The sequence below is a fragment of the Neolamprologus brichardi genome, chromosome 4 (assembly GCF_056152115.1).
Source record: "Neolamprologus brichardi isolate AB-2024 chromosome 4, ASM5615211v1, whole genome shotgun sequence".
Lineage (NCBI taxonomy): Eukaryota > Metazoa > Chordata > Actinopteri > Cichliformes > Cichlidae > Neolamprologus > Neolamprologus brichardi.
This window is the reverse complement of record NC_142107.1, coordinates 18,166,684-18,193,133: the sequence shown is the minus strand read 5'-3', so window position 1 is coordinate 18,193,133 and position 26,450 is coordinate 18,166,684. Positions and strand designations below refer to the sequence as shown.

At 39.3% G+C, this 26,450-nt stretch overlaps 4 protein-coding genes across 5 annotated transcripts; 1 reads left to right on the top strand and 3 right to left on the bottom strand.

Moving 5' to 3' along the window:
- Positions 1 to 1,015: 1,015 nt before the first annotated feature.
- cnp (2'',3''-cyclic nucleotide 3'' phosphodiesterase) lies at positions 1,016 to 5,693 on the bottom strand. Its single transcript, XM_006798251.3, has 4 exons — positions 5,575 to 5,693; positions 2,721 to 4,085; positions 2,505 to 2,629; positions 1,016 to 2,365 (listed from the first exon to the last, which is right to left on the bottom strand). Exons 2-4 carry the CDS (start codon positions 4,045 to 4,047, stop codon positions 1,907 to 1,909), a joined length of 1,911 nt encoding a protein of 636 aa, XP_006798314.1. The 5' UTR covers positions 4,048 to 4,085; positions 5,575 to 5,693; the 3' UTR covers positions 1,016 to 1,906.
- An 884-nt stretch (positions 5,694 to 6,577) lies between these two features.
- odad4 (outer dynein arm docking complex subunit 4) lies at positions 6,578 to 11,234 on the bottom strand. Its single transcript, XM_006798250.2, has 11 exons — positions 10,990 to 11,234; positions 10,776 to 10,907; positions 10,514 to 10,667; positions 10,365 to 10,426; positions 9,285 to 9,435; positions 8,905 to 9,123; positions 8,609 to 8,816; positions 8,020 to 8,106; positions 7,721 to 7,917; positions 7,467 to 7,567; positions 6,578 to 7,371 (listed from the first exon to the last, which is right to left on the bottom strand). Exons 1-11 carry the CDS (start codon positions 11,113 to 11,115, stop codon positions 7,336 to 7,338), a joined length of 1,473 nt encoding a protein of 490 aa, XP_006798313.1. The 5' UTR covers positions 11,116 to 11,234; the 3' UTR covers positions 6,578 to 7,335.
- A 494-nt stretch (positions 11,235 to 11,728) lies between these two features.
- dnajc7 (DnaJ (Hsp40) homolog, subfamily C, member 7) lies at positions 11,729 to 17,827 on the bottom strand. Its single transcript, XM_006798248.3, has 14 exons — positions 17,682 to 17,827; positions 16,861 to 16,949; positions 16,595 to 16,719; positions 16,170 to 16,283; positions 15,841 to 15,915; positions 15,585 to 15,703; positions 14,938 to 15,091; positions 14,637 to 14,801; positions 14,434 to 14,525; positions 14,198 to 14,271; positions 13,892 to 14,038; positions 13,399 to 13,551; positions 13,229 to 13,291; positions 11,729 to 13,112 (listed from the first exon to the last, which is right to left on the bottom strand). The coding sequence occupies exons 1-14, from the start codon at positions 17,825 to 17,827 to the stop codon at positions 13,075 to 13,077; spliced, it is 1,554 nt and encodes a 517-aa protein (XP_006798311.3). The 3' UTR covers positions 11,729 to 13,074.
- nkiras2 (NFKB inhibitor interacting Ras-like 2) lies at positions 17,779 to 21,492 on the top strand. Of its 2 annotated transcripts, none has more exons than XM_006798249.3 (4): positions 17,779 to 17,835; positions 18,271 to 18,393; positions 18,785 to 19,026; positions 19,996 to 21,492. In XM_006798249.3, exons 2-4 carry the CDS (start codon positions 18,300 to 18,302, stop codon positions 20,236 to 20,238), a joined length of 579 nt encoding a protein of 192 aa, XP_006798312.1. In that variant the 5' UTR covers positions 17,779 to 17,835; positions 18,271 to 18,299; the 3' UTR covers positions 20,239 to 21,492. The 2 variants fall into 2 exon arrangements, with proteins under 2 accessions (XP_006798312.1, XP_035766792.1); XM_035910899.2 differs by having other exon boundaries at positions 17,812 to 17,835; positions 18,239 to 18,393.
- The last annotated feature ends 4,958 nt before the right edge of the window (positions 21,493 to 26,450 follow it).

Below are 26,450 nucleotides of genomic sequence, written 5' to 3'. Positions count from 1 at the left end.
TTGATGGATGTGTGAGTGGGCAGTTTTATTCATACTGCACTTGAAGATAATCAGACAATTAAATAATACATTTATAACCTTTTAAAATGTGAAGCATCGACAGAGATTAACCTTGCACAGGAAAAGCAGGCATAATTACTAGAAACAATAAGAGGAAAGATTTCCGGGAGCACTTGAAGCTATCAATAGTTTTCTCACAAACCTGGCAGAGAACGAAAACAGTGCGATCTTGCACCCCTGACTTTGATTGGTTGTCATTGTTCTTTATCTACCCTGAGCCAATGAGGAAATCACTTGATCCAACACACAACCAGCACATCCAGTCTTGCACAGAAAATGAACTAAGAGGTGAACTTTATGGCCGAGTTTACCCGTCCATGGTCAGTTATTTTTAGCTCAAAAGGTGCAGTGAAGGGTAAGCAGACTTTAGATAGCGGCATGGAAAAAAATCAATACACAGCTTCTGAGAGGGGGGGGGGGGGGACCAGAAATAGTATTTGTATTGTAAGTATGCACAATATATTTAAAAAACAACAACAAAAAACTAATGGTGTAATAGAAGGATAAATGAAATATCACACTATATTAGAACATGTTAACCATGTCAGCTTATAAATGCAGATTACATCTGAGCACTTGCTTCATCACGTGAAATACTTTTGGCAGCCATCACGTCTATGACGAAGTTTGAAACAGGTTTATTGTGCCAGATTCTTGTGCAAGGTACACTTATGTTCAGACAAGTATTGCAATCCAATCTGTGATTGCAATGTTTCATATCTTCTTGCAGTATTTGCAAAGTATTAAAGCTAGTTGTTGAACGTTAAATGGCAAGCTATTAATGGTTTGCAGGGAACAATTTACCACAAAAAAATAATAAAAGTGTAGTGGCAGCATGGGGCAACCAACAGCGCCCTCTGCTGGAGTGCTCAACTACAAGCACTGTGAGAGAACGACCATCTGGAGATAATGACTTTTTCAGTTTGCATGCATGGAACCAGAGTAACCAGACAGATTACTGGAGCAAAGCATGTTCTTTTTATTAAGTGTACAAAACAAGTGCAAAAATAGTGATTCATAAGAGCGACACAAAGTAGGACTTGCCCTTCAGAAGGTTCCATCACAGGATACAAATTGTAATTCAATGCATGAAGTGCTTTTTGTAGAGGATGAATGAGTATCGCGCAGTACAAAAAAAAGAGAAGAAAATTGCAACACATGGACTTTGATTCACAGCATTTGATAAGTACTAAGTGCAAGCTGCAGAAACAAAATGCCATCAGCATTCTCCCTCTCAAACTATGCACAGTGCAAAGATTTTTACTAGGAAGGTTCTCTAAAAATGACATTCAATCTAATACACTTATTCAAATACGTAACTTTGGCCCATATGTTATTGTCACCATTACTTCCTAGGCTGCGCAAACCCACAGAAATGACACTACTACGTCAAAGGAAACACCAGACAAATTCTGTTAAAGTGGCAGAGCTACTCTTAGCAGGTCAGTAATGTGTAAATACGTCATAGCATGCAATGAAAGTACCTAGTTTATCACAGCTGAGTATAGTGAGAAACACTGATGTAGACAGGAAATCTAGAAAGAAGTGATAAGTGGAGCTGAAGGAGGGCAGACTATGTAAAACTGCAGCTAACAAGACCTCAAACAGCCAGGTACTGCAACCTCTGGCACTGATCTGTAAAAGGAAATACTGAACCGTGTTAACAACAAGCCTAATGGGATTGAAGGCATCTTGGGTTGTGGTGCAAATCAATGGTAAAAAAGGCACACAACTTGTGGATTTAGGATGGCTATAAGTGAAACCCCAAACTAACACACAAACTTTGCACAGAAGAAGCCCAAGTTTAATTCCAGTCATCCTAGCTCACACATCCCATGTTTGCCATTTACAAGATCACACACTTTGGCTTCTTTTTCTTCTCGTCTTTTTTGGTCAGCTCAGGTTCCTTGGGCCCATAGAAGCTGGAGAAGCAGGCCGGTGCACTAATTGGCTCTCTGAGGTTGAGCAGCCACTTTCCTGTACCGTAATAGGTCAGCGTGCCGAGCTCCATCTCTTCAACTTGCTCCCCCTGCTGGCCTTCCTGCTGCAGGGTCAAGATTTCCAGCAGATCGACGCCCGTCTGAACGTGCTCGACACCCTCTGCGCAGCCCAGAGTGACATGGGCGCGGCTTCCCAGAGGCAGTGAGGCAGCCGCGGGGACCGACTCTGCCTGCTTTTCAGCATCAGCTGGCCACAACTGAAGCTGTTCCTCAGTGAGAGACACTCTGGCACCAAATGTGCGAGGGGTTACAAAGAGGGCACTAAGTGACAGATCGAAGATGGAACCATAGGAATCTTTTACAGCCTAGAGAAGAGGAAATACAAAAAAAAAAAAAAAAGAAGATCAAATTAAATGAAATTATGGTTAGTATTCAATGTTAGTTCAGCAATTACAAGTAAATGAATAATGCTTTCATTTTTGGGAAAATTGAATTATTTCTTGCCTGTTTCTCTGCATAATCTTTGGCACCCTCAGCTTTTCCATAGTTACAGAATTTCGTAGTGCAATGGAGAATTCCTGTTGGTTGAAAGTACTGCTCAAGGTCCACCTCCTCAGCTTTTCCTGAAACTGTTTATTACAAAAAAGGAAAAGAAAGAAATAAGTTTTCACCCCTAATTAAGCAAGTTCAGTTGCTTGGTAATAAAAATTAGACACTCACAGTCAATCAAATGTTTCTTGAAGGCCTCCAAGGTGTCCAGTGTTTTCAGGAAGTCCATTGACGTGCATTTAATCTTGTCCTGGATAGATGACAGAAGGAACCAGCCAAAGTAAAAAGGAAGGGCCACTTCTTCAAGGGATCCTTTCATGGCTGCCAGATGGGCTTCCTCTAGGCCACGCTTGGTCTTCTTGGTCAGCTGTCCAAGATCTCTGTTCCATTCAGTTTTTGGCTCCAAGAAGATAGCGACAAGATTGTTCTCCTCTGCAATCTCTCCTAGGCGGGCCAGACGATCCTGGGTGTGGTTGGTGTCGTCTACCACTATCAGCACAGAGGAAGCGTTTCCGTCTGTGCAACGAGCCACTACAGCTTCATCCAGTGCCTTGTAGCTCTCTGCATTAGATTCTGGTTTTTCAGGTTTAACACCGTGGTCATCAGCACTGATGATGGTGCAGTGGTCTTTGTAGGTGTCGGCTATGGCACGTGCCAAAAAGGTTTTACCGCTCCCTGGAAGGCCTCTAAGGACAACAAGGGTACGAGAGATTCGGAGGGCATCTTTGGTCTGCTCTTGTTCTAAAAAGGCAAAAGACAGAGAGCCAGAGGCTGGGACGATATCCTCTTCTTTTTGAGGCTCCGACTCAGGTCTCACATTTCCAACTTCTGCTGAAGCCTCAGTGTTTAGCATTTCAGCTTCTGAAGAAGCGTCAGACACCACAACAGTCTCTTCTGGTTTGGCTTCTTCCTTCTCCTTAGGCTTAGCTCCGGAGTCACCTTTGGCCTCAGTATCCATTGCTTTTTGCAGTTCTCCCACAGACTCAGCTTGTTCCTTCTCTTTTGGGCCCGGTGGCTGTGTATCTACTGGCTGCTGTGTCATGGCCGAGTCAGGTAATGTTTGCACTTTTATTTCTGGAACAGATTCGGCCGCTTTCTCTGGCGCTGGTTCAGGGGCGCTCTCTGCCAGGGGCGTTTGCAAAGCCAAAGATTCTGGGTTGTTCTCTGGCTGCTGTTCAGAGATTTTCTTTTCAGATGACTCTTCTGGTTGCTGTGACGCTGCTGCGCCAGGCACTGAGTCTGCATCAGCTTTTTCTGTGGGATCTTTTCCCTCAGGCATCGCCACCTTGTCTGTCACACTCAGCGCCTCCATTTCTTTCACGACCTCGCTTTCCTGACCATGTACTGCCATCTTCCCAGTCGCTTCCTCAGCAGCTGGTGACTTCTCAAGCTCTGTGGATTCCACTGGCGTCTCCACAGCTGCTTTTTCCACTGCAGTCTCCGCTTGCTGTGGAGTCTCTGACGCACCTAAAACCTCACCACTCTTCTCAGTATCCATTTCTGGTTCAAAGTCCAACTTTAAACACCACCATGTACCTTAAACATACAATCAGAAGAAAAAACGTTTTATCAATTTACTGAATTCAGGAAAGGAAAGGCTCATTAAGGATATTAAATTCATTTATCACTTTTAAAACTGATCTAGCACATTAGCCTAAATTAAAAATTTAAGACCAGGTTACATTTTGGGATTTCCAGAAGTGTATCAGACAGAAATATCATCAATTCCAGTTAAAACAAACAAAACACCCACTTTAACTACAACTGACAATGCAAATGTGCAGCAAACATTTTTTTAAAAAAGGAACTCTTAGTCTTTTTTTTCCCCATAACTGTCACTTCTGAAGTCTTTTGATGGTCATCAATTTAAACAGTGCTGCAAGAATTGCAATCAGAATGTCTTAAGGGGAAGTTACACAATACTGAAGATTTGCAGAGGCTGTATTATACTCCTCTCCCCTAAATCAGTAGCACACACACACTCTATTTTACATCGGCAGAAGGTGGGTAGAAAAAAGAAAATTCTGGCATGCAAATAACTTGAGCTTTAATGTTCATTTTTGGTGACTGAGGGGGTTTTGCAGCTTTGTGCACATAGAAGAAGTGAAAGAAAAATGCCGTCTTCTTCTCCTCCCCCTTTTACGTGAATTCCTATTCATCTGGTAAAACCACAAAAATCTCCAGTTCACTGGTAAATTGAGGGAAAGCACTGTATTAAAACCTTGCATATGCGCCACAGCTTGCCAGCAAAAAACAAGACAAAGGGCAATAAAGAAAATGGGGCATCGCGGAAGTGTAGTTACTTCATAGTGTAACCGTATGGCAAGCTCTCTGACCAAATATTAAAGCTTTGCTAAACGTTGGATTTAACAGATAGGGTGAAACTACGACGTGTCATTGGGGAGAAGGGGGAAGCTCGAAACAATGTGGCAACAAAGCCAAGCTGGCCGTCGTTAATCCCGGTGTTTTCCAGTTTAGAAAACAAAAAGAAGAAGAAAACCCCTAAATTCACAGCAATCGAAACCAAAGACACAAAGAGGGGCAACAAGAACATAAAAATATGAGTTCGTCTTTATCTCAGACACAATAATCAGTAAACGACGATGATTCTCATTTTGTTGATTAAATAAAGTTTGAATTACATTAAAGACACCACGCTAACTGTATTTCTTTTAACCAAATCTATGAGATAGCCTCCAGAGAACCTTAAATACCGTTTTAAACAAAGGAAATCGATGCAGTTTGGCGATTAGCCTGCATTTTACTATCAGCACATTGTGGCTAGGCGGGGAGTGGCGTGCACCTACCATTAGCAGCCCAGACAAAACCAATTTAATCTGGCAGTCAGTAGAAATTAGCTGGACCATTACCAGGCGCAGCGCCACGACTCGACAACTTTAACACGCAGGGTGTAAACAAGCCGACGCGTGTTACTGGGCCAACTTATTTTTAAGGTAGTTCGTGAAAACAAAAGCGTTGAAGCACGCAGTTCAAAAGAGTTTTGTTCGCTAAAACGTCCGCTTACCAGTTATGTCGCCGCTGTGGAGCTGGTCGTGGCTGCCGCTGACCACGCGTTTCTCTCTGAATACAATGACAACGCAATCCTGAGCACAGACGGGTACCCGCCCCACTCTTCAAGGGGTGGAAGGCGGAAAAAAAAAAAAAAAGTAAATCCCGGGAACGCGCATCTGGGCGTGGTCAACGACACGCCCCTATAGACCGGAAGTCTTTTGTGGAAGCTGTACCTTTAATCTAATCTTTATTTATCGGTTATTTTTCTTTTTTCCAGTGTATTTGCATTGATTTCAGGAGAAGCTCGAGAATGGAACTAAAACCACAGAGAAAATAATATTAATAGATGCTGATATTAACATAATAGTGCATCTGCTGTTTAGTTATACTCCCCATTTTATAAAATGAATGGCAGTTAAAATATTAATGACAATTAGAAGCAGTTATATAGGCTTTAATATATCTCTTGTAATTCCTATTTATATTTGATACCTCATTTGTAGTTTCTTATCCAATTTGTTACAGCTCCCTGTTCCATTTTACGTATATTTTGTTCACATTGGGTCAGTGGAAAAGCCATTGTTCAAACCTGTACACAATGCAAAGTTGACAGTAAGGCTGAATCTCACTTTGCAAAGTATTATGTTTTCAAGCACAAATACTTTTGTCCTAATCACGAATAAAGGTGTTTATAAAACATATCCTCCTTTTAACCTACCCTCAGACTAAATTAAATTATACAGATATCAACAACAGTATAAGTAAAAGAAAGGGAAGTAATTTTCCGTCGTCACAACCACTACCAAACAAAAGTCACATAAGAGTCACAGAGTCAAGAGAGGAAAAAAAAACAGATATCCAAATTTTAAAAAGGCAAACAGGTTTCTAGTATATCTTAGTTTGCATATACAGGTAACATTTTATGTGGTTAAAATTCAAAGGGCACTACACACACTGCCACTCATATCACAACAATCGTGTTTCAGTAAAGAAAAAAGTTTGCATAAACACTTGGGTACGTGACAGTAACACAACTTCTCTTTAATGAAAAACAACATCTTATTAAAACTTCAGTAAAATAAAGGTTCTGTGAAGAAACTATGAACTGTAAGCAGGCTGTGTTTCTATCAATGGGAAATTTGCAAGAAGCAGTCATCTGTTTGCAAATCACACAGTGCACGCCTTGTAACAGAGGTACTAGGAAGGTGAAATAAGGAAGTCCTCTATAATAAGTTAATCTCTATATATGGAAGCTCTAAGGTAATACTGATTAATGGGACTTAATGGTTGCCAGGTTGCAGTATTTATATCAGTAAACAGAACTTTGTATATCAAGTGACACATTTTCCAGATAACATTTCAGTTTGTCATGGAACTTGCACAGAACAAAAAGATGGGCTCAGCAATTAAATCATGAATGTACCTGAATATATTCATTTAAAAAAAGAAGAGTTTTTCAGAACTACTGTAATTCTGCATAAGCTTTAAGAATGATAGCTTTTGTAAAAATGCTACAGAAAATGTTGGTATGCATCGTTCTTCTGAACATCTGAAATTCAAGTTTTAAGCATCTCCCATAAACACTTTTTATTTGTTCATAAAAATGATATATTTAACTACTCTGAATATGATCTTCTCATTTGATTAAGTTACTGCTTTATTGCTGTGTTCCATATAGGTGTGTAAATGAACGCGCACACACACACAAAATGAGTTGAACACTAAATGAGTCTTTCTTCTTCTTTTCCTCAACCACTCTGACTGAAGGGGTTCCTCATTGTGTTAGGTGTTGCTTTGCTTCATGAAGGGCCTGAAAACAAATGAGAAATGTCAGGACTGAAAAAAATGATAACTTAAGTGAAAAGGAAAACAAAAGAATGTATACAACTAAAAAGAAGCACGAACCTTCTCAATAGCATCCATTGCAGAATCATCTTCTAGAAGTTTGGCATAGGACAAAGCTCTTTCAAAGTGGGTGACACAAGATTCATAGTTTCCAAGCTTCACTGATATAAAAGAGTAAACTGGGATCAGGTTAAAGAACTGTGCAACAGTATGACTGATTCAAACACTTTGTGGTTTAAGAAGTAAAGTATTAAAGTTGCGTGTCTCTGTTTTGTTAATATAAAGTGATGCATCATAAATAAATAACCAATTACATTCGGACTGCGCAACCAAAACATTGGCATTCAATTGCCACTTCTTATCGACGATTCCATCAGCAGCAGCTACTGAACGGACGCCATAATCTCGAGCTTCTTCGTGGTGATCGAGCTTCAGGTAACACAAACCGATCTCATGTAACAACCATGTCTTCTCCAAATCACTGCAAACCAGCGGAAGCTTCTTTTCCCAGCTTATAAACAAAACGGAATAAAAAGGATTAAATAAATGTGTCAGAAATAAGCATAGTTTTTGGATGTATTCAAGTGCAGGTATTATTTGATTATTTACTTACACTTGAATGGCCTCTGCAAACTCTTCATTTCGAACATAGACTCGGCCAATGTTGTCCAGAGCTCTGGACAGTGCTCCTGGGAGCTTGCTGTAGGAAAAAAAAGTTTTCTTAGTGTTTAATAATAATAGTGATTAAAAAATATTTATAGGAACCTTTCAAGACACTCAGGGACACATAACTGTATGCATAAAAAAATGGAAAAATTGTAGAATTAAAATTCAATACTACAGAATCAAAGAGAACAGGCGAGCTTAAAAGGATGTATTTTAATGCTGGTTTTAATAATGGTAGTCAGACGAGTAGGTGGTATAATGAGAGAAAAAGAGGAGGAGGATCTGAAGGTATAGCAAGGAGTAGCAATGTGCAGAAGACCAGAGAGATAAGGTTGTGTGGGATTATGGAGAGACTTGAAAGTAAGAAGCTAAATCTTAAAATGAATGCAATACTTTACAAGAAGCCAGTGAAGCTGCTGACGGTCAGTAGTAATATGTTCTATAGAACTGGTTCTGGTCTATGAAGAAGTTTGTGTGGTGGATTTAATCTCTCGTCCAAATATGTAGTTTTACTCCTATTCTGCCTTTCTTCTCACCACTGTTTGGCCAACTCCAGGTCTTTCTGATGATGCTCCAATGCTTTGTCCATGTTTCCCAGGTCAACCAAAGCATTGCCAATGCAACTGTGCAAGGTGCCCAAAACCTCTTTTTTATTAGGAACCTCTTTCTCAGACCACCTCCGCACCATCTTCATGACTTCTTCTGCCTTCTTCAGAGTGCCTTCTGCATTTCCGGACATAAACTCTGGGATGACATAGAGGACAGTGAGAATTTTTAAACTGAAAGTAAACGAGAGAATCAAGGTCCACGTTTATCCAGAATGCTATCTTGCCTCTGTCAATTTCATCCAGGCTTTTCAGCAGAAACCCAGAAGAGAGTGCGCTATTACGGCGCTTTGTACATTTCTGTTGCATGAACTTCTGCCTCATTTCTTGTGCAGAAGTAGGCTTCTCCTGGTGCCAAAATTCAGTGCAAGTGTCAAGGTAAGACAGACATCTCTGAATGATGTCCTTCACCTTCTCCCCACTCTTTGTTGTACCTTCTATCAAGTCTGCAAATCATTACATAACAGCTATTAATATTATTCAACAAGAATGAAACAGATATAGTTGTTTTTTTTTTTAAATAAACATTTTGAACAGTAAATGCTAGGTGGCAGTTAGGTACATAGAAACATACAGTGTGTGTAAATTTGAACAAATAGCAAAGTACCTTCATCTTTCATCAGATTTTCTAGATATTTCTTGTCACTATAAAAGTCACCCAGAAGTTGTTTGGTTGTCTTTTCACTCTTTGGGGTTTTCTCAGTCTTCTGTTTTTTCTCCTTTGTGAGATTCTGGATAGCTGCAATTGGTTTGGCCCTCTTAACAGTTCAGAAACATAACATAACACTGTGCATCAGAAGACAGGTCAGGCTAAACATTGCATACAGAAAACTGCAGGGGTTTTTTGGGGGATTGAGACAAGACACATAATTAAAGCAATGACTCAGCCTTGTTCTACAGAATACATACAGGTGGTGATAGGATTTAAGTGTGCATGGATTTAACTGTTTATGTTACATTTTCAGTCTCTTTCAGTGGGAGAAATGTTTCATTGTTCATCCAAGTGACTTCTTCAGACATGGATTTACCTACCTGGATGATTGAGCATGCATCAAGACAACTGTTCATTGGATTCATAGCAAGAGGGAAGAAATCTTTCTATTGTCCAGCAGTTTTGATATACAGTGAGCTGTAGTGCCATCCTGCAACGAATCCTGGCTAAATGACAAATACTGTCATTTTTATTGTTATTCCCCTTGTACCATTAGAACAGCTCTGCCTCTAAGCGCGCATGTTAAATACACTGCTCAAATAAAAATTAAGGGAACTTGTATCAGGAGAAAGGCTGTTAAAGAGAGCTGCACCGGTATTTTTTTCCTTGGTGCAAGGAGGAACAGGAGGAGCACTGCCATAGCCCTACAAAAAGACCTCTCTAGCTGTGTTGGGAGACAAAGAAAACGTCATTGCAATGGCACGTTGAATAGATGTGCCATCCTAGAGACACATCTAGTTTCATCCTAGTTACCAGCTGCAAAGACCTTTGGAGGTTTCCTTGGTCTTATCTCTCCAATGCACCAAAGCACGATTCACATTGGTTTAAGCATCCCAGCTGGTAAGATGATTCCCCTTAAGTTTAACTGAGTTTGTGCTGTACTGTGATAATTGTGACTTACCTCAGTGGGGTTGTTTTTATTATTATTATTATTATTATTATTATTTACTGAAGATATATGCACCGAAGACTCACCTCACCACCTATGTTGAGAAATGACAGGTCTCCTTTAATCTCCAATTTCACATTGGAAGGACCTAAAAGATGGCAAAGAACAAGTGGTTCATATTTTAGGTAAGACAAGGAGATGTGAGATGATTGCAACCATTTAACAAGACACTTACTGCCAACAGAGTTTTCTATGGCCTCCTGTGCTTTCTGGATACCCAGTCTGAACTCCTGCATTTGTGGACGTAGTTTATGGCCTCTGTGGTAAAACACCAGGGCAAATTCAAATTCTCCCATGTAGTATAAAGCTTCTGCCTTCAGGTACAAACCCTAAAATGGTGATTAAAAAAAGATGTATACAATAGGCACTGAACCTTTAGCGGGGATATAAAGATACATTTTACTCATTTTCTATCATGACAGCAGAAAAACATTTACCTCAAAAAACGAGTTGTCTGTTTTAAGTGAAGCTTCTGCATCTCTCAAAGCCTTGTCAAACCCTCCCATCTTCAGGTAACATCTGGACCGAGCAACAAAGCACTGCTTGTCACTAGGCTTTAAAGCCAGTGCCTAAACAAAGAAAAGAAGTGAGCCATTTCTAGAGTGCTTAAAAAAAATCAGAGAAAAGGTAACGACGACACTTAACACTTACCTCTGTGAAGCTGTCTATAGCTTTTTTATACTCTCCTGCCTGGTACATCCATTTCCCATCGGCCATTAAAGTTGCGAATACGCCCTTAGATTGCTGGTCTTCGAGGTCTGCGTCGATGTTTGCCATTTTTGGCCACTTTTAACCTTTCTTTCCTTCAACTTGAAGCCAATTTAACTCGTATAAACTTTAGCCCAACACGTCGATCTACGTTTAGCTGGTATCCTAGCAACACCAACAAACAAATCGCGAGGAAGCAGCGCCCTCTGCTGCTCATTTCCTGCAGTACACCAACCTCCACGCTTTTTTTCTTAAAATTCCGAAACAAAACAAAGATATAAACCTATTTTAGAACCCTCTTTATGACTCTGTGATATTTTCCCCACTCTGTGGTTCACATTTTAATCACTCCAGTTCTTTTTTGTCAACTTAAAATATTTTTAAAGTTTTAATTTCTGTTGCCCTCTTGGTCAGATCTCTTTTGAAAAAGACATTTTTAATGTTCGTGAGATTTTACTAGAACAAATAAGACATATAAAAGTCACTTTTCCAATAACTGTTTGCAGCTCTATTCATGAGATACATCATTCTTTTCTGGCAAATACAGGACATCACTTTTTTGGCATGATACCAAATTGCAGGACTCACTCCCACAGCAATCTGTAAAACCACACGGTATCTTTATGCAATATTTCTAAACTAATGATTCCAAAAAAAAAAGAAAGATATCAATCTAGGGGAATCCCAGAGGAGGCCAACTTTATTGTCATGGCTGGTACTTTTCCAGGGAAAAGAGTGGATGGTCTCACCATAAAGAGCAAAAACAATCAGAGCAAAATGAGGACACTCTTCATACTCAAGTGCACCAATGGACTAATGGGGAAATGATTAAACATTCCTACGTTTCAATCATCACACAGCACCTGAACATTTTGGACAACAGCAAACAGATTTCACTTTATGTGGAGCAATAAAGTTGTCACTTTTGCTAGATGCCTCCACCTTACATTGAATAAAATTAGACAGCTTCAATGTCAAATAACCTCCACTGTATACTGTAATCTATTTGAGCTTAAAATGCCATGCAGATCTAGCAAACCAATCATCTTCCTGAGTTTTTTTGGTTATTTTTTTTCCCAACGTAGTGTTCATGGTGGGTGCCTCTTTCAATCTTAGGAGAAGAGCATCTTCATCTTACGCTGACGTTTATATCAGACAGCAAATTTACAATAAATATACATTATGACGATAAAAAAATGGAAATAAAGAAACTCAACTATTATCACAAATCAACACTTTACATTCCAGTAAAATGTACAATGCAGCAATCTGTGAATGGCAACATCAAATGTGAAACAGCAGAAGGGACGGGGACTTTGCTGACAACAAAACCAGCACGGCCGTCTCCTCTGCCGTCTTTCTAGTGTGCTTCGGCTGAATTACATGCGTAGGTCTAGACTCCAGCTGTTGTCAACTTAAAAAAGAAGATTGAGTGCTCCCAAAGGCTTATGACAAGGAGGCAGTTTTCAGTGCGAATTCGTAGCAGCCAACTGTCTGTGTGACAGATTCGTCAAAAAAAACAAAAAAAACAAGGATGGTGCAGCTTGCTCAGTGATTTCCATCACAAATCACTGAGCAAGTTATTAACTGTCATGCAGAGAATACCCCCCCTCAGCAGTAAGTTGAGATGAGCAGGATAATAGCTTGCTCGAGAGTTTTCCCCAGGATGGCACTTCCTGCATGGATCCCTAAAAGCTCTAATATAATAGCTGTGCAATCTTTCCTATTTGAAAAATCCAGACTATTTGGACCAGTGTTGTTAGCCATTACCGACTTTCAAGTTTGTTTAATTCTGGAAGGAAGAAAACTAAATCCAAAACCAGTAAAACTACCAACTCAGTTTGAGCCAACTTGGTGTCCTTTGCTAGACGGGCATTTGCTGCATTGGGTTGCATTCATTCAGTCAATGGCATATACAGGAAACTGACTTGCAAATCAGTCAGTTATTAAATACAGATGATGGGTTGTGGGGTTGACATTGTTGGAAAGTCCTGATGTAGTAACTGTTTAGGTAGTCGACTCTTCCAATTAACCAAACTGGAAGAAGAAATTTCCAGGTCCAGATGCTGAAAATAATAAAAACAAACCCATTAGCGCATTTAGGGTATTCTCAGATTGTGGGACTCCTTCCAAATGGCTGGCAGAGGGACAGATTTTTACTTTCAAACAGAACATATGTTACCTTCGAAACTAAAACCCCCTGGACCTCCAAAGAATGCCTTGAAAATGTTATTGGCATCAAAATCTGGAAAGAAAGAAAACACAAGACGCGACATGAACACAGAACTATCTGGCTGAATTTTCTCGTATCATTTCAATCTGATCATCCTTGAGACCGACCCATATGCTCACCTCCCATGTTCATGCCGTCATCCTCTAGATCCTGTCCGGTATCGTAGCGAGACTTTTTCTTTGCGTCAGAAAGCACGCTGAAAGCTTCGCCCACTTCCTTAAACTTCTTTTCCTCTTCCTTCTGTACCTCAGCACTAGCTCCACTGTGACGGTCTAAAGGGAGGGGGAAAAAAGCAGTATTATATTTGGTAATTTAACTCAAAGTCCTTCTAGAAGCAAATCTCACAGCTCAGCTGCCATACCAAAAATCACCCATGTCACTTATTTAGGCAGTTATTTTGAAGGATTATCTAAACTGATTTTCATTTCAAATGTCTGAATAAAGATAAGATTTAATAAAAAAAAAAAAACAGTTCCCTAAAATAATGTTTTAAAATATCTTTTTTCACTGGAAATTATATGGCCATATTTGCTGCAGAAAAACTTCCCCCTACAATTCAGGACTCTTCATTGATGTGATGTTTAGTTCTCTTTCTGCGTAGAAATCAAGCACCTGGGTGATGTAAAAGTGCCCGTTTGCGGTAAGCTTTCTTGATCTCCTCTTCTGTTGCGTTCTTATCCACCCCGAGGATTTTGTAGTAATCTTTCCGTTTGCTTTTCTTCAGTTCCAGCTGGGCATTCTTCAGGAGTTGCTTGTGTTCTATGTAATAAAGTCAAAAACACACAGCATGTAGATTAGTAAGCATTGCATTAAAAAAAAAAGTTATGTAATGTCTCTAAAGTGGCAACTTAATACTAGTCCAAAGGTGCCAATATGTGGAAAAGGAGCAGTGTGAGGTGGTAATATCTCTGCCCCCACCTTTTGTCTTCTCTGTCTGGTAAACCTTTTCATAGTCCCGCACTGCCTCTTCATACTGCTCTGTGTCCATGTAGCTGCAGGACACCGAGCACAAGTCTTTCAGTCAATTCATTACTCAATTTGAACTATAAAATACAAAAGTGTAGGTAAAAAAGTGAAGCTTCTGCTTAAAGAAACCAAATGACATACAAGTTGGTCTGTCTACTAGCAACAAAGTAACAAAATCTTCGGCATACCACTGTGCTCTCCTTAAATAGGCCTTGATGTAGGTCTCATCCAGTTTGATGGCCTTCGTGCAGTCTTCAATGGCCTGTTCTAGTTTCTTGAGCTTTCAAAGAAAATGTGAACATGTGAGGCAAAGAGATAGGAAAAGGTAGTGACCTGTGGTGTCTGTATGCCTACAATGACATATTTTAATGAAACCAATTTTATGTCTTACCTTTGATCCGACTGTAGCTCTATTACAGTACAGCTTTGCATTTGTCTTGATGTTATTAGGGTCTATTGTTAGTGCCTCAGAGTACAGCTCACATGCTGCCTCATAGTTTCCCTCCTTGAATGCCTTGTTTCCTTCCTCCTTCTTGGCTTTTAGCGCTTTGGCATTCTGGGTACAAAATTCATACAGCAGCTTTAAAAGCTCCTCTGAGCTAACTGAAACCTCAAGCAGACTGGTGAAGGAGATTTTTTTCCCCCCTTGCTAAATTTAAAGCAGTGCAACTGTTAGCTACTGAGTTACTCACTCTGCACGCAAGCCGAGCCTTGTCGTGGTCAGGAGCCATACGCAGGGCCTGGACAAAGAACTGCACAGCCTTATCAATGCAGTCTTCATAGTACAGACAAAGACCACGCACGTACAGAGCGTCCGCGTTAGTGGAGTCCATTCGAAGAATATCACTGGATAAAAACAGATAATTACAGGCAAAGTGCAATTAAAAAGAGTAAATCACATTAAAAAATGTACTGTTACACCATCTTCAAAGGAGAAGTTCATTTCTGAAAACTCAACTGTTTAATGTATTACAGACAACCTAGTAAAGATCAGAAGAACAGTGATTGTCAAATCATGACAATCACTGTTCTCACTATTCAGAACATATAGTAAGCACTACACATAAACACAACAAGGAATCTTCATGTTCAAGGCAAATCGGAGTGATTAAATTTAAGGATCCGTGCCCTGTCCAGCTGTGATTTTTCATCCTGACAGTTCTTCAACCTGCATGGAAATCACTGCTTGCACGTTTCAGTGGCCCTGTCTGATAAAGACATACTGTTTTGTTGTACTTCATGTTAGGGCAACTACACACCTCAGTGACTTTTCCCCCGTTAAATCGCTTTGACAATAATGTCAAAAAATAAATAAATCTTTTCAAGTGTGCATTCTTACCTGGCTACAGACTGAGCCTCGGGGTATCGCCCCAGCAGGGCTAAACACTCTGCTTTTAGTATCTTGAACTTGTGACAAGCGGAGGCAGAATCCAAGGCACGGTCCATGCAAAAGACAACCTAAACACAAGCAGATACCTGCAGTACGTGATGCTTGACTTGGTAGGTATTTATGACATAATACACCTCACAAATAACACACACACACACAAACAAAACAAAAAAACAACTAAAACTGTATCTAATGAGTAGCTTACCATCCTGAAATCTCTCTTCTCAAATCCAATCTCTGCCATTCTCTCATATTCAAGGATAGATTCTGCATTCTTCAGCTGCCAAAGGAATTTATGGTATTCAGTAACCATGAGGAAGAACTTCAGTGCTTTTCAGAAAATGCTAGTCTCTTGAGTGCCATGCTTATTAAATCCAGGTCAGAATAAGTACAAGTGATTGTGAGCTACTACTGGATTTCCATTCAAACCTTTTTTTGCTCTTTATTTTCACTGGCTTGGTCAAAGCCAATTTAATAGTGGATAATCATGTCCAAGTTGTTAGGTCACGCTCTCTGAAACTGAGGCCAACTCACCTCCTGCTGGGCCTGGCTGTTGTCTGACTCCAGCTCTAGAACTCTCTGGAAACAACGGCTGGCAGCCATAGCATTCCCAAGCAACAGGTGGCACTTGCCCTCTCGCAGATGGCCCTGTAAGTAAAAGATTTATAGTTCACAGCCTAAAGTGATAATACCCTGTAATGACCAACCTCATTAAAAACATATGACTGCCTCTAAAATATTTATCTGTTATGTAATATATTTCTAGACTACAACCAACAACAGTGCTTGAGCTTATGTGTTTATTGGCCTTGTAATACTACAGACATAGACCACTGGTGACAGTCAAGTCTATGTAAAAATCTGTATTGCTCTAAAGCCATTGCTTGTTAGAAATATTTACAAAGGACAATTCTCACTACTATATATATATATGAAATTTCTTTAATTCCTCAACCCACCTTGATGAAGGTGTTGTCTAGTCGTACTGCTTGCTGGCAATCCTCTAGAGCATCTCTATACCGGCACAACATCATTAGTGTCGCTGCCCGATTTCCATAGTAACTTGCATTCTTTGGGCACATATCTGTTATGTTAAATTGAGAAAACTTTATTAATATTCTACCAGGGACATGTTGGATGCAAATGTTAAATTCTCGTCCACATGAGAAATTAGCATAGCTTCTATCCACAGAAATATATACTGAAATTGTTTAGAAAGAATTACCAATGGCCTTGGTGTAATAATTGAATGCTTCTGCATAATCCTTCTTGACATAAAAAGCATTGCCTTGTTCTTTGAAGCTCTCTGCTTCCCTGTGTAGAAATGGGCAGGAAGACAGAAATCAAATAAAGCTTGCAGGCAAATCTAAAACAAGTGAGAAGAGAAAAACACATGACAGGTGGTAAGATAAGTAGAGGTAGACTTGCTGAATTGTTTCTTGACTAGAGGTAGGTAATTACTTTTTTTCATATTGATGTTTTTGAGTAAAGAAAGAATGACACAATGTGCATTTGACAGTTTGCTGGACTGAGTTAGCTAAACATAGAACAAGTCAAACTAGCAGGACAGAGTGCATGTATTCCCAGCCAACACGCAGCAATGAGACGGAGCCAGGAACATATGACACCATCCTGAAGGGCTACTGCCGTTACTTTTTTTGGAGGCCTGTCATACTTCACATCACGAACACTCATTAACTGAATGGTGCCATTAAGTAATTAGCCAGCTTTGGTCATTTCTGGGATGTGAAAGCAAAACTCTAACTCCAATCAACTTTTACACTTAACGATTAACCACCAACTTGCATATGTTACAGTGAACGAAACCCAGAAATCCAACACAAGGGCTAGCTAAAGTGGAAGGCAACCGAGCTAGATGCTTTCCAGGGCCAAATTTAGCTAAACTGTTAGCGGTAGCGCGCTGGTAAGCTCTCATGTTGCGACAAGAAAATTAACACGACGGGGGCTTTTGAGCACACATATCAATAAAAGACTTTGATATACGGGTTTTTCATTCGCTGACAACACAGCTGTAATTTCCACCACCTTTCTAATTCTTCATCGCTGAGCAGTTCCATGTCAGGGTCCATGTTCACAGCATCACAGCTCTCCGTCGCCATTTTGCCGTCAATGAGAAAGGCGGGGCTACATACTGCAGTCGTTACGTACAACATAAACAGGAAGTAGCACATTTGGGAAGGTAAGCGTTTTCTCAAGCGAAATTATGGCAATTAGCAAACAAATGTCGGCAAAATAACCAGAAGTATCAGCGTGTGTATTTTTGAAGACACGTTTTACTAGAATTTGTCATATACAGGCAACATTAATGGCTGGTTTTGTGATATAGTGGTTTTGTGTCTTCCCGAAGCTAATGCTAAGCTATTTTTTGTACAAACGTCTCCAAATTAGCTACCGTTTGCGACGCAAAAACTTAAAATAACTATGTCAGATAAAAGTTTTTTTTTTGCCAGTGGGCTCTTCTAACTTGTAAGTTAGGTAGTGTGCATAGTAGCACAGTTTATCTACAAAGGAAACCAAATAAGGCGTACCGTGTCGCTGTGTTTTGCATTGTTTCTAAGTAATGGCTTTGATCAATTGGGTAGTTTTTGCTTTTTGCTTCTTCTGTCCTAAACAGATTTTCAGACTGGAGAGTGAGAAACCGTCATGGGTAAAAGCTGTAAAGTGGTGGTTTGTGGTCAAGCCGCAGTAGGAAAAACGGCTGTGTTAGAACAACTACTGTATGCCAATCATGTTGCAGGTATGTCGCTTCCCTACATTAACATATATTACCTCAATGAGTCAAATGACGTATGGTCAATGTGGTTTATCCCCGAGTGGTCGCAGAAAAGCATAATATAATTTGTTGTCGACTTGCAGTAGTGTTGATGTTATTGAGTGAGTATTCTCTCTGTCGTCCATTAGTTATTTATAACTAATGTGACAGTATGTAATCGTAACTGAAATCGTGATTAAAACGTATCAAAATTGATTTGGTGCTATAAAAAGTTTCAATGAATTAACTCAACGCTTGGTGAGTTAACAGTTGTATTAAAAGTTTATAACATCTAAGACATGTTATAATGTTGTCATCTTAATATTTGTGCAGCATATCACATCATTTGTGTTCACCTTTGTTTATTTCCTGGTAGGTTCAGAGCCAATGGAGACCCTTGAGGATATCTATATTGGCTCCATAGAAACTGACCGTGGCACACGAGAGCAGGTGCGCTTCTATGACACCCGTGGACTCCGGGATGGCATGGAGTTTCCCCGACATTACTACACTTTTGCTGATGGCTTCGTACTAGTCTACAGCATTGATAGTAAAGAGTCCTTTAAACGAATGGAGGCCCTTAAGAAAGACATTGATCGCCACAGAGACAAGAAAGAGGTAAGCAGTAAATACAATTAATGTGTATAGTGAGGGCATGGGTTTTGATTGGTACACCTCACAGTTACTTGTTCTGTTCTAGTAATTTCAGAATAGAAGAAGTTGTGTTTATTATAAACCTCATAAATATTCTGCTCAAAGTGTGGCTCATCTAATATATGTGATATCTAATATATCACTATTTTTTAATAAATAGATATACATAAAAAGGTTTAGAATAGGTGGTGTGGTGATTAGCACGGTTGCTTCACAGTAAGGAGGTCTTAGGTTTTAATCCACCACCCTTTCTGTGTGACTGTCTGCCCATCTTTGCTTGGGTTCTTTCTGGGTTGTCTAGTTTCCCACAGTCCAAGAACATGCATGAGTTAGGTTAATTGGTGATTCTAAATTGCCATTATGTGTAAATGTGAGTGTGACTGGTTGTTTATCTCTCTATTTGCCTTGCGTTAAACTGAGGGCCTGTCCAGGCTGTCCCTTAAATTGGATAAGGGAAAGAAAATGGATGGATAAAAACAGTACAATATAGAATACATAAAGCTGCAGAATATTCTGCACCAGTATGCAGAATGCATTGTTATTTAATATTGTAACATTAGTTGTCAGGCTTTAGTCATTGTTGTAGCCTTGCTTTGGGGGTCATGTTTCATTAATGTGCACTTAAAGAGGGATGCCAAGCCTTTGTAAATTCATGACACAGCAGTTTGAGAGCTTTTTGGGTCTTATACAGGTCTCTGGGATATTAAAGAAGCAAGCAAGCCAGAGATGCCAGATATTGATTCATCCGCCCTATGTCCTGGGATGATATTTCTAAATTATTAATTTGAATATTGTTTCCTCCCAGTCATATTGAATTCTCACCAGACAATCTGCTGTATCTGAAGCCACAGCAGCTGTCGTGAAGCACACAACTCCAATGTGAAGAGTTGTAGAGTGACTAATATGGAACTAACTTGATAATCTGATCTATAGGTAACCATTGTTGTGCTGGGTAATAAACTGGACAAGCAGGAAGAGAGGAGAGTTGACTTGAACGTGGCCCAGAATTGGGCGAAGAATGAGAAGGTGCGTCTGTGGGAGGTGTCTGTAGTGGACCGACGTACACTCATTGAACCCTTTGTCTACCTCGCCAGCAAAATGACCCAGCCACAGAGCAAGTCCACTTTCCCTCTCAGCCGCAATAAGAATAAGGGCAGTGGTTCAACAGATAGCTAAAATATCCGAAACAGCTTTTGAAAGGGGAGGCGTGTTAAAGGGAACCCTGTTTTATTAAAACATATATATTTTATCAACATGAAGGATTGACTTAGTAAAAATTTGAGGCGGAGAAATTATGTTGAGAAGGAAGGCAGGATGATTGTATGGATCTTTGTAAACAGCGAGCACTTTTAATATTAGTAAAACACCTACATTTCATATTTGTTAAAAACAAAATTCTTAACTAATTATGATTTTTGTAAATTCTTTATGTCTCTGTCATCTGTATCTGTATCACATTTCCCGTTCTCAAATAATTCCCATTTTTTCCAGGTAGAAAAATGTTCAAACTGTTTCACCTGCATTGATAAACATGTGCGATAGACTGTGCGATTTAGAGCTACATACTGTAGCTCTTCATCTACTGACAATCATCATTTTGATCTCAGTTTATATTTGAGATTCCAGAGATTTAAGCTATCATAGTCACTTGAGGCTCACTGTAATGATGACGAAGGACCTTACACATAGTTTGTACACTGGCTACTATTTTTTTTTCTTTCGGTAAACCTGTGCACGAAATGTATACACAGACTGAACCAAAAATGGCAGCGGTTTCAAATGTTACCCAATAACTGCATCACACAAATGCTGAATATCATATTGGAAAAGGAATGATGACTGAAGGGGTTTCATAGATGCATTATTTATATTGTACATAAACTGTCCTGTCTGTTGATGTGGAGATTTGTTACACCTTACACGTTTGTTGCTGAGATTTACTGTTTAATATTGTCACGTGAATCACTCAGATTCTTTATCACATTTAGCTTTCTGTACGGGTGTGACGAGTCTGACTACAAGATGGTCAGATGATATTTCAATGTTTCTGCAGGCTGAAGTGCTACTTTTTCTTGTTGCATGTAAAAGAGAACACTCAATTTAGTTAAATTCCATTTCAATGTCAACACGATTCATTCGTCACTGATGAAATCGGTGTATTGTTTTTTTTTTTCTTCTGAGGTGTAAAGTAGAACCTATCACTGGACTGGTGTAGCATGAAGTCATGTATGAGCAGCTTTTAATGTTAGTTTCACTAAAATGGGGAAATGTGAAAATTTGTCAGTTCCAGGGTCTGTCAACACTATATCATGCAGCTTTTTTTTCTTGTGAAGATTAACCTTTCTGTATAAATATCCTGAAAATGTGCTTTTTTGAGATGTTTGCATGTTTTGTAAACAGATTAAAGCCTTTGACTGTGCCTAATTAGAATTTGTGGTTGTGGGTTAGGTAATTCAACATAGAACAAGTGTCATTCTATTTTTCTGTTTGCTATTTTCTGCACTGTTCTTCTTATTTCTACTTTTCTATTTACAAAATTGTGTCAGTAAGATGTAAAACTCAAAAAACAGAAGCTGGAATTGAAGACTGAAGATTTAATCCGATTTAGAAATTTTGAGTAAAACCAACCTCTGCTGTCACTTATTTTATTGCAGTAGGTCTCTGATCTTGTGGTTAAACAGGATCTTCACATGGTTTTGTAAATAGACCCTACTTTCATTTGACTTTCAACTATAGCTAATTGATTATCACAAGCCACATCTAATATCAGTTAAAACATGTTTGTTGTCTTCACACGCTTGAAAATAGACTCATGGCATTTGAAGGACCACGAGTGATGTGGGTGGCCCTGCACAACAGTCCCAGTTTCTCATGTGGCCCCTTAGGAAAATTAATTGCCCACGCCTTTAAGATGTTTCACCTCTAATTGGAGTCCTTTAGGTTACATGAGTGTGGGTTGAAACGCCTCTCAAGAGTGCCTTAGAGCTGGTGGACTTAAATGTGGGTGACAGGGTGGGTCAATGATTATCAAGATGGGAGATGGGAGGTGAGCCTGCTTGGAGAAGCTTAAAAAATGCAGCTCCCTTCAACTCAAGCACTTAAGACCACCACGACTTGCATGAATGAGAACCTACGTAGACCAACGTACCATTGAAACCAGTGACTGTGCAGTCATTGATTGAAACATACAAACTGAAATAGGAGAATTTGGTGCCCTCCAGTGGTCACTGTAAGGAACTGTAGAATAGAATAGAATAATCCTTTAATTGTCCCACAAGGGGAAATTTGGTTTTAACAGCAGCCAGAAAAACACATATACAAACAAACAGTACACAGAACAGAAAGATACACAATTTTTTTTAACATCACACTAGGATCTATATACATCTGGACATACTGGAATCCACATCATAGAGTCAAGTTTGTCCAGCACATTAGAAACAAAAAGCAGCAACTGATTTTCTGCAGTTATGTTCTGAACTATGTGAATAGATTGAGACAAGATTTGCACTTTAGCCTATAACCAAAAACTATAGTACGTAGCAAACACTTTTGTTTACTGAAGACAGACATTGTTTTTTAAAGGCGGTTTTTGTCTATGTGAGGCACAAAGTTTTCTGCCGATGTAAATCAATAAATTCCTCTCTGTGTTTCATGGAGGGTTTCCGGTTAAGTCCATGAGTTTTGAACTTGTAATTTTGCCTCAGTACACAACATTAAGCAGGTGTTAAATCAAACAACCTGTGTGATTGACGTACAGATTTTTAGGAATTGGAGACATTTTTAATTGGCCACACTAACATAATTTTAGATAGAATTGTTTTTAATACTTGGATGAGTTTTCTCCTTTGAGAGGCTCTGCCAGGCCTTTACTGCAGCCACCTTTAGTATTGCTTGTTTATGGGTCTTTTTGTATTCAGTTTTCCATCTATTAACCAAAAATCAAGCTCTGTTGGGACTGACTGACGGAGCTATTAAAGGTTATTCCATTTCTTCACCTTAAGAAACTCTTGGGCTGCATTTGCATTTCACTTTGGGTCACTATCCATTTGCTTCATGAAACACTGATCAGTTTTAAGCATTTGGCCAAATCTGGATAAAGAGTATAGGCGTGTAGACTTCAGGATTCATCCTGTGCCCTTTATTAGCGATAACATCATTAATAAATACTAGTGAAGTGGTTCTATTGGCAGCCATATATAACGTTGCCAGCATACATTGCCTCAAGTCGAATAATAATGGAGTATGCTTCGGATCATCAGCTGTTTCTCTCTGTCTTCATATTTTTCTCTTCCCATCATTGTAATACAAATTCTTATTGTTTTCTTATTGTCCAAAGATTTTTTTTTCCCCAGAACTCTACAAAGTCTTTTAGATGCTTTCCGGAAAAGTCAAATTTGGTCCTCTTGCCAGTGGAAATAATTCTGTCACAATGCACTTTAGTGTCCTCCTGTGGTCTCTCTGGCCTGTTTGTGTATCTGAGCCGGGCAGTGCATTCACCTCTCTGATAGCTTTTTTTTTTTCAGCCTAATTGCACTGATTTCTCTTTGGGCATCATTTTTAAAATTACAATGAAAATGATAAAATAAAAATTCAACACTGTGACTCAACTGAAAACATTATGTCTCTTTCATTTGTCATGAAGGTCAGGAAACTGCTTGTAGGTCAATTGTCCAATTAAGTCTGACCCCTATCCAGGAATAATATTTGAATTTACTAGTGTCCATGCTGGGTAGCATGGACAATAATGACTACTGGTTCATTGCCCTGACATTTCACCAAAACCAACATGCAGTAGATTTTGATCTGCAATTTCACAGCTAAAACAAGTTAAAGATAAAAAGTGTTACTGGAACATGAATTATTTTTGTTCCATTCATCTGTTGTTTAGAAGTTTTAGCAGAAACAATGTCAGTTAGACAGGGTCTGGAAATTTCAGCAAAGGAAATGATCTGCCGGCTCCAAACAGGCATGTTGACTGGAAAGGTTAATGCAAGATAATGAGAAAACCTCAAGTGGAACATTTAAGAAATTATATTACGCTCACCTTAGTTTCCCCCTGAGGGTGTTATCATGTACCATCTCATTTCAATCATGTTCTTTTTAATGGCCTAGAATTGATCCAGTGCAATAATGTTACTGCACTCAAAATGGTTCAGTGGTTGTACCATACATTTGGGCGATGACAGTACACAATGGTGTTAATTTTCATGCCCCTAAGCTCAAAAAGCGAGGAAGAGATTTCTGTAAAATGCCAATATGTTTTCTTGTCAAAGGCTCTCTGTGTAATAGCTCAGTGGCTGTATTGACCCGCATAAAAGACAGAAAAAGAGAGAGAAAAAAAGATTTTAACAAGACAAATTCTAAAACATTCACTGTGGAAGGATTGATTTGTCACTTGCTTGGATGATTTATGAACGTTCTTCCTCCTTTTGACAACACTAACCTCAAAAGGGAAGATTTTTACTTGCTAGTCACAGTCACAGGGCAACAAGGCAATGCAATGCCATTGACTCTTTTACTGATGCATGATAGTGTGACTCATGATTGCGGCTGAGCATCCAGCTCTCACGGGGACCCATAAAATAGATAACATTTTAAATTTCGTTGTCTTTTCAAAGGAAAAACAAAAAAACTACTTCCACTATGGACGCTGCCGCACTGATGCTCTTTTCATTTTCACCGTCATGAAACACCAGGGTAACAAAACAATTCCACACAGCAGTAAACACGAGCAGTTTATATATCAGTGCCACCTTTATTCTCTGAGCTACTGACCTTCTTCTAGCTGTAAATATCAGCTGCTTTTAAGCCATCAGTCGTGTCGCATGCTAGTTGTTGTGCTGACTGCCCACGAGCTTGTGAGACAGAGCATTTGTCCTGAAAGCACAGGGTAAGTTCATCTTAATAAGTCAGGCTGAAGGCGTTTTGAACCAAAGACAAGATCAAGTTGTTTTTTGTATTTTGTCCTAAACCACGATGTGTTTATGTGCATTCAGTGAGTCTGTAGGAAGTGTTCGACACATCTGACGAACACTTGGGAACAAGCGGACAAAACGTGTCGCCAGTCAATAGAAAGACCATTTATCATCAATAAAGTAAAGTGGAAGCTGAAGAACAAATTGATTTACTTCACTGCTTAACAAACTCTAGTCTCCATTTGTTTGTTTTTTTTGTACCACAAACAGCGGCATCAATACGGCACTATTGATTCTTCTATTTTACAGCACAACAGCATCCCAGTGTTTTGAATATAATTAGGACTATCTGTTGTTTATTAATATTGCAATAGAGATATGCTGTTTTTCTGTGTTACATTCTGACTAGTGACGATTGTGAAATTTCTCATCTTAAATGTGTGTGAAGTCACATTTCCTGTCTTTAAAACTATATTATATTGTTGTAGGAGTAATAAAATCTAAAAAAGTTATTTGCTGTAAAGGATGTAAATTTAAAAAAATCCAAAATAAAACAAGAAAACCAGGTTAAACCATGTGAAATTTTACATTTATCTTCATTTTTATTTAAAATAATATAGATACGTGTATAATTGTTCATGGAAAGAATATTAAGGCCAATCTTACAGAAAATGTTCATCTTATAAATTATTAAAAATCAAACAAAACTACATAAACACACACATGCGCGCACACACACACACAGAAGCAGTGTAGCTTGACTCTTGACTGAAGGAGCAGTGTTTGACCGCAGCAGGAGACAAGAGTGTCACTCTCTCCTTGGAGAGCAGTCAGATAAGATAATGGATCAATATGGCAGACACACCAGTGTCACAGCTTAGCAAGGTCATCGCATCCTTCTGCCCTATCACTGAGCTCGAGTAAGTGCCAGGCTCCAATGGTTTTTCTTTGATTGGCACGGCAGGAGGTGGCCAGCTTAATGTTGTGCTTATCTGCTGTTTCCACAAAGGGCTGACATGTTGGCTTGAGGCGTAAAGGGAAACATCAATATACAATTCAAGGGCTTCTCATCAAATAAAACATTAAAGAAACTGGGAAATTAATACAGACCAAACCGAGCTAAATGCACGATTATCGACTCTCACGCGAGGAGTCCAGACCAGATGCTCCTTTGCTTGGTTTCGGTATTTCAAAGCTGGCTTCAATAAGAACAGCACAGACAGGCAACAGTGTATCATTTTGGCAAATACATATTAAATGTGGAAGAGCAGTGATCTGCTGTTCCACAATCCAGGAGGACTCATTGTTTGGCATTAAATCTTCCGCAACAGCTGCAGGTAATACAATGTATTATTTTGGCCATCTGTGGAGACTCATCTGAAGATAAAGATTAGTTTGTCTCTAAACCATATCAGCCACTCAGGTATATTACTCTATCGCTCCTCTGTGTGCCACAAATGCAGCAGTTCC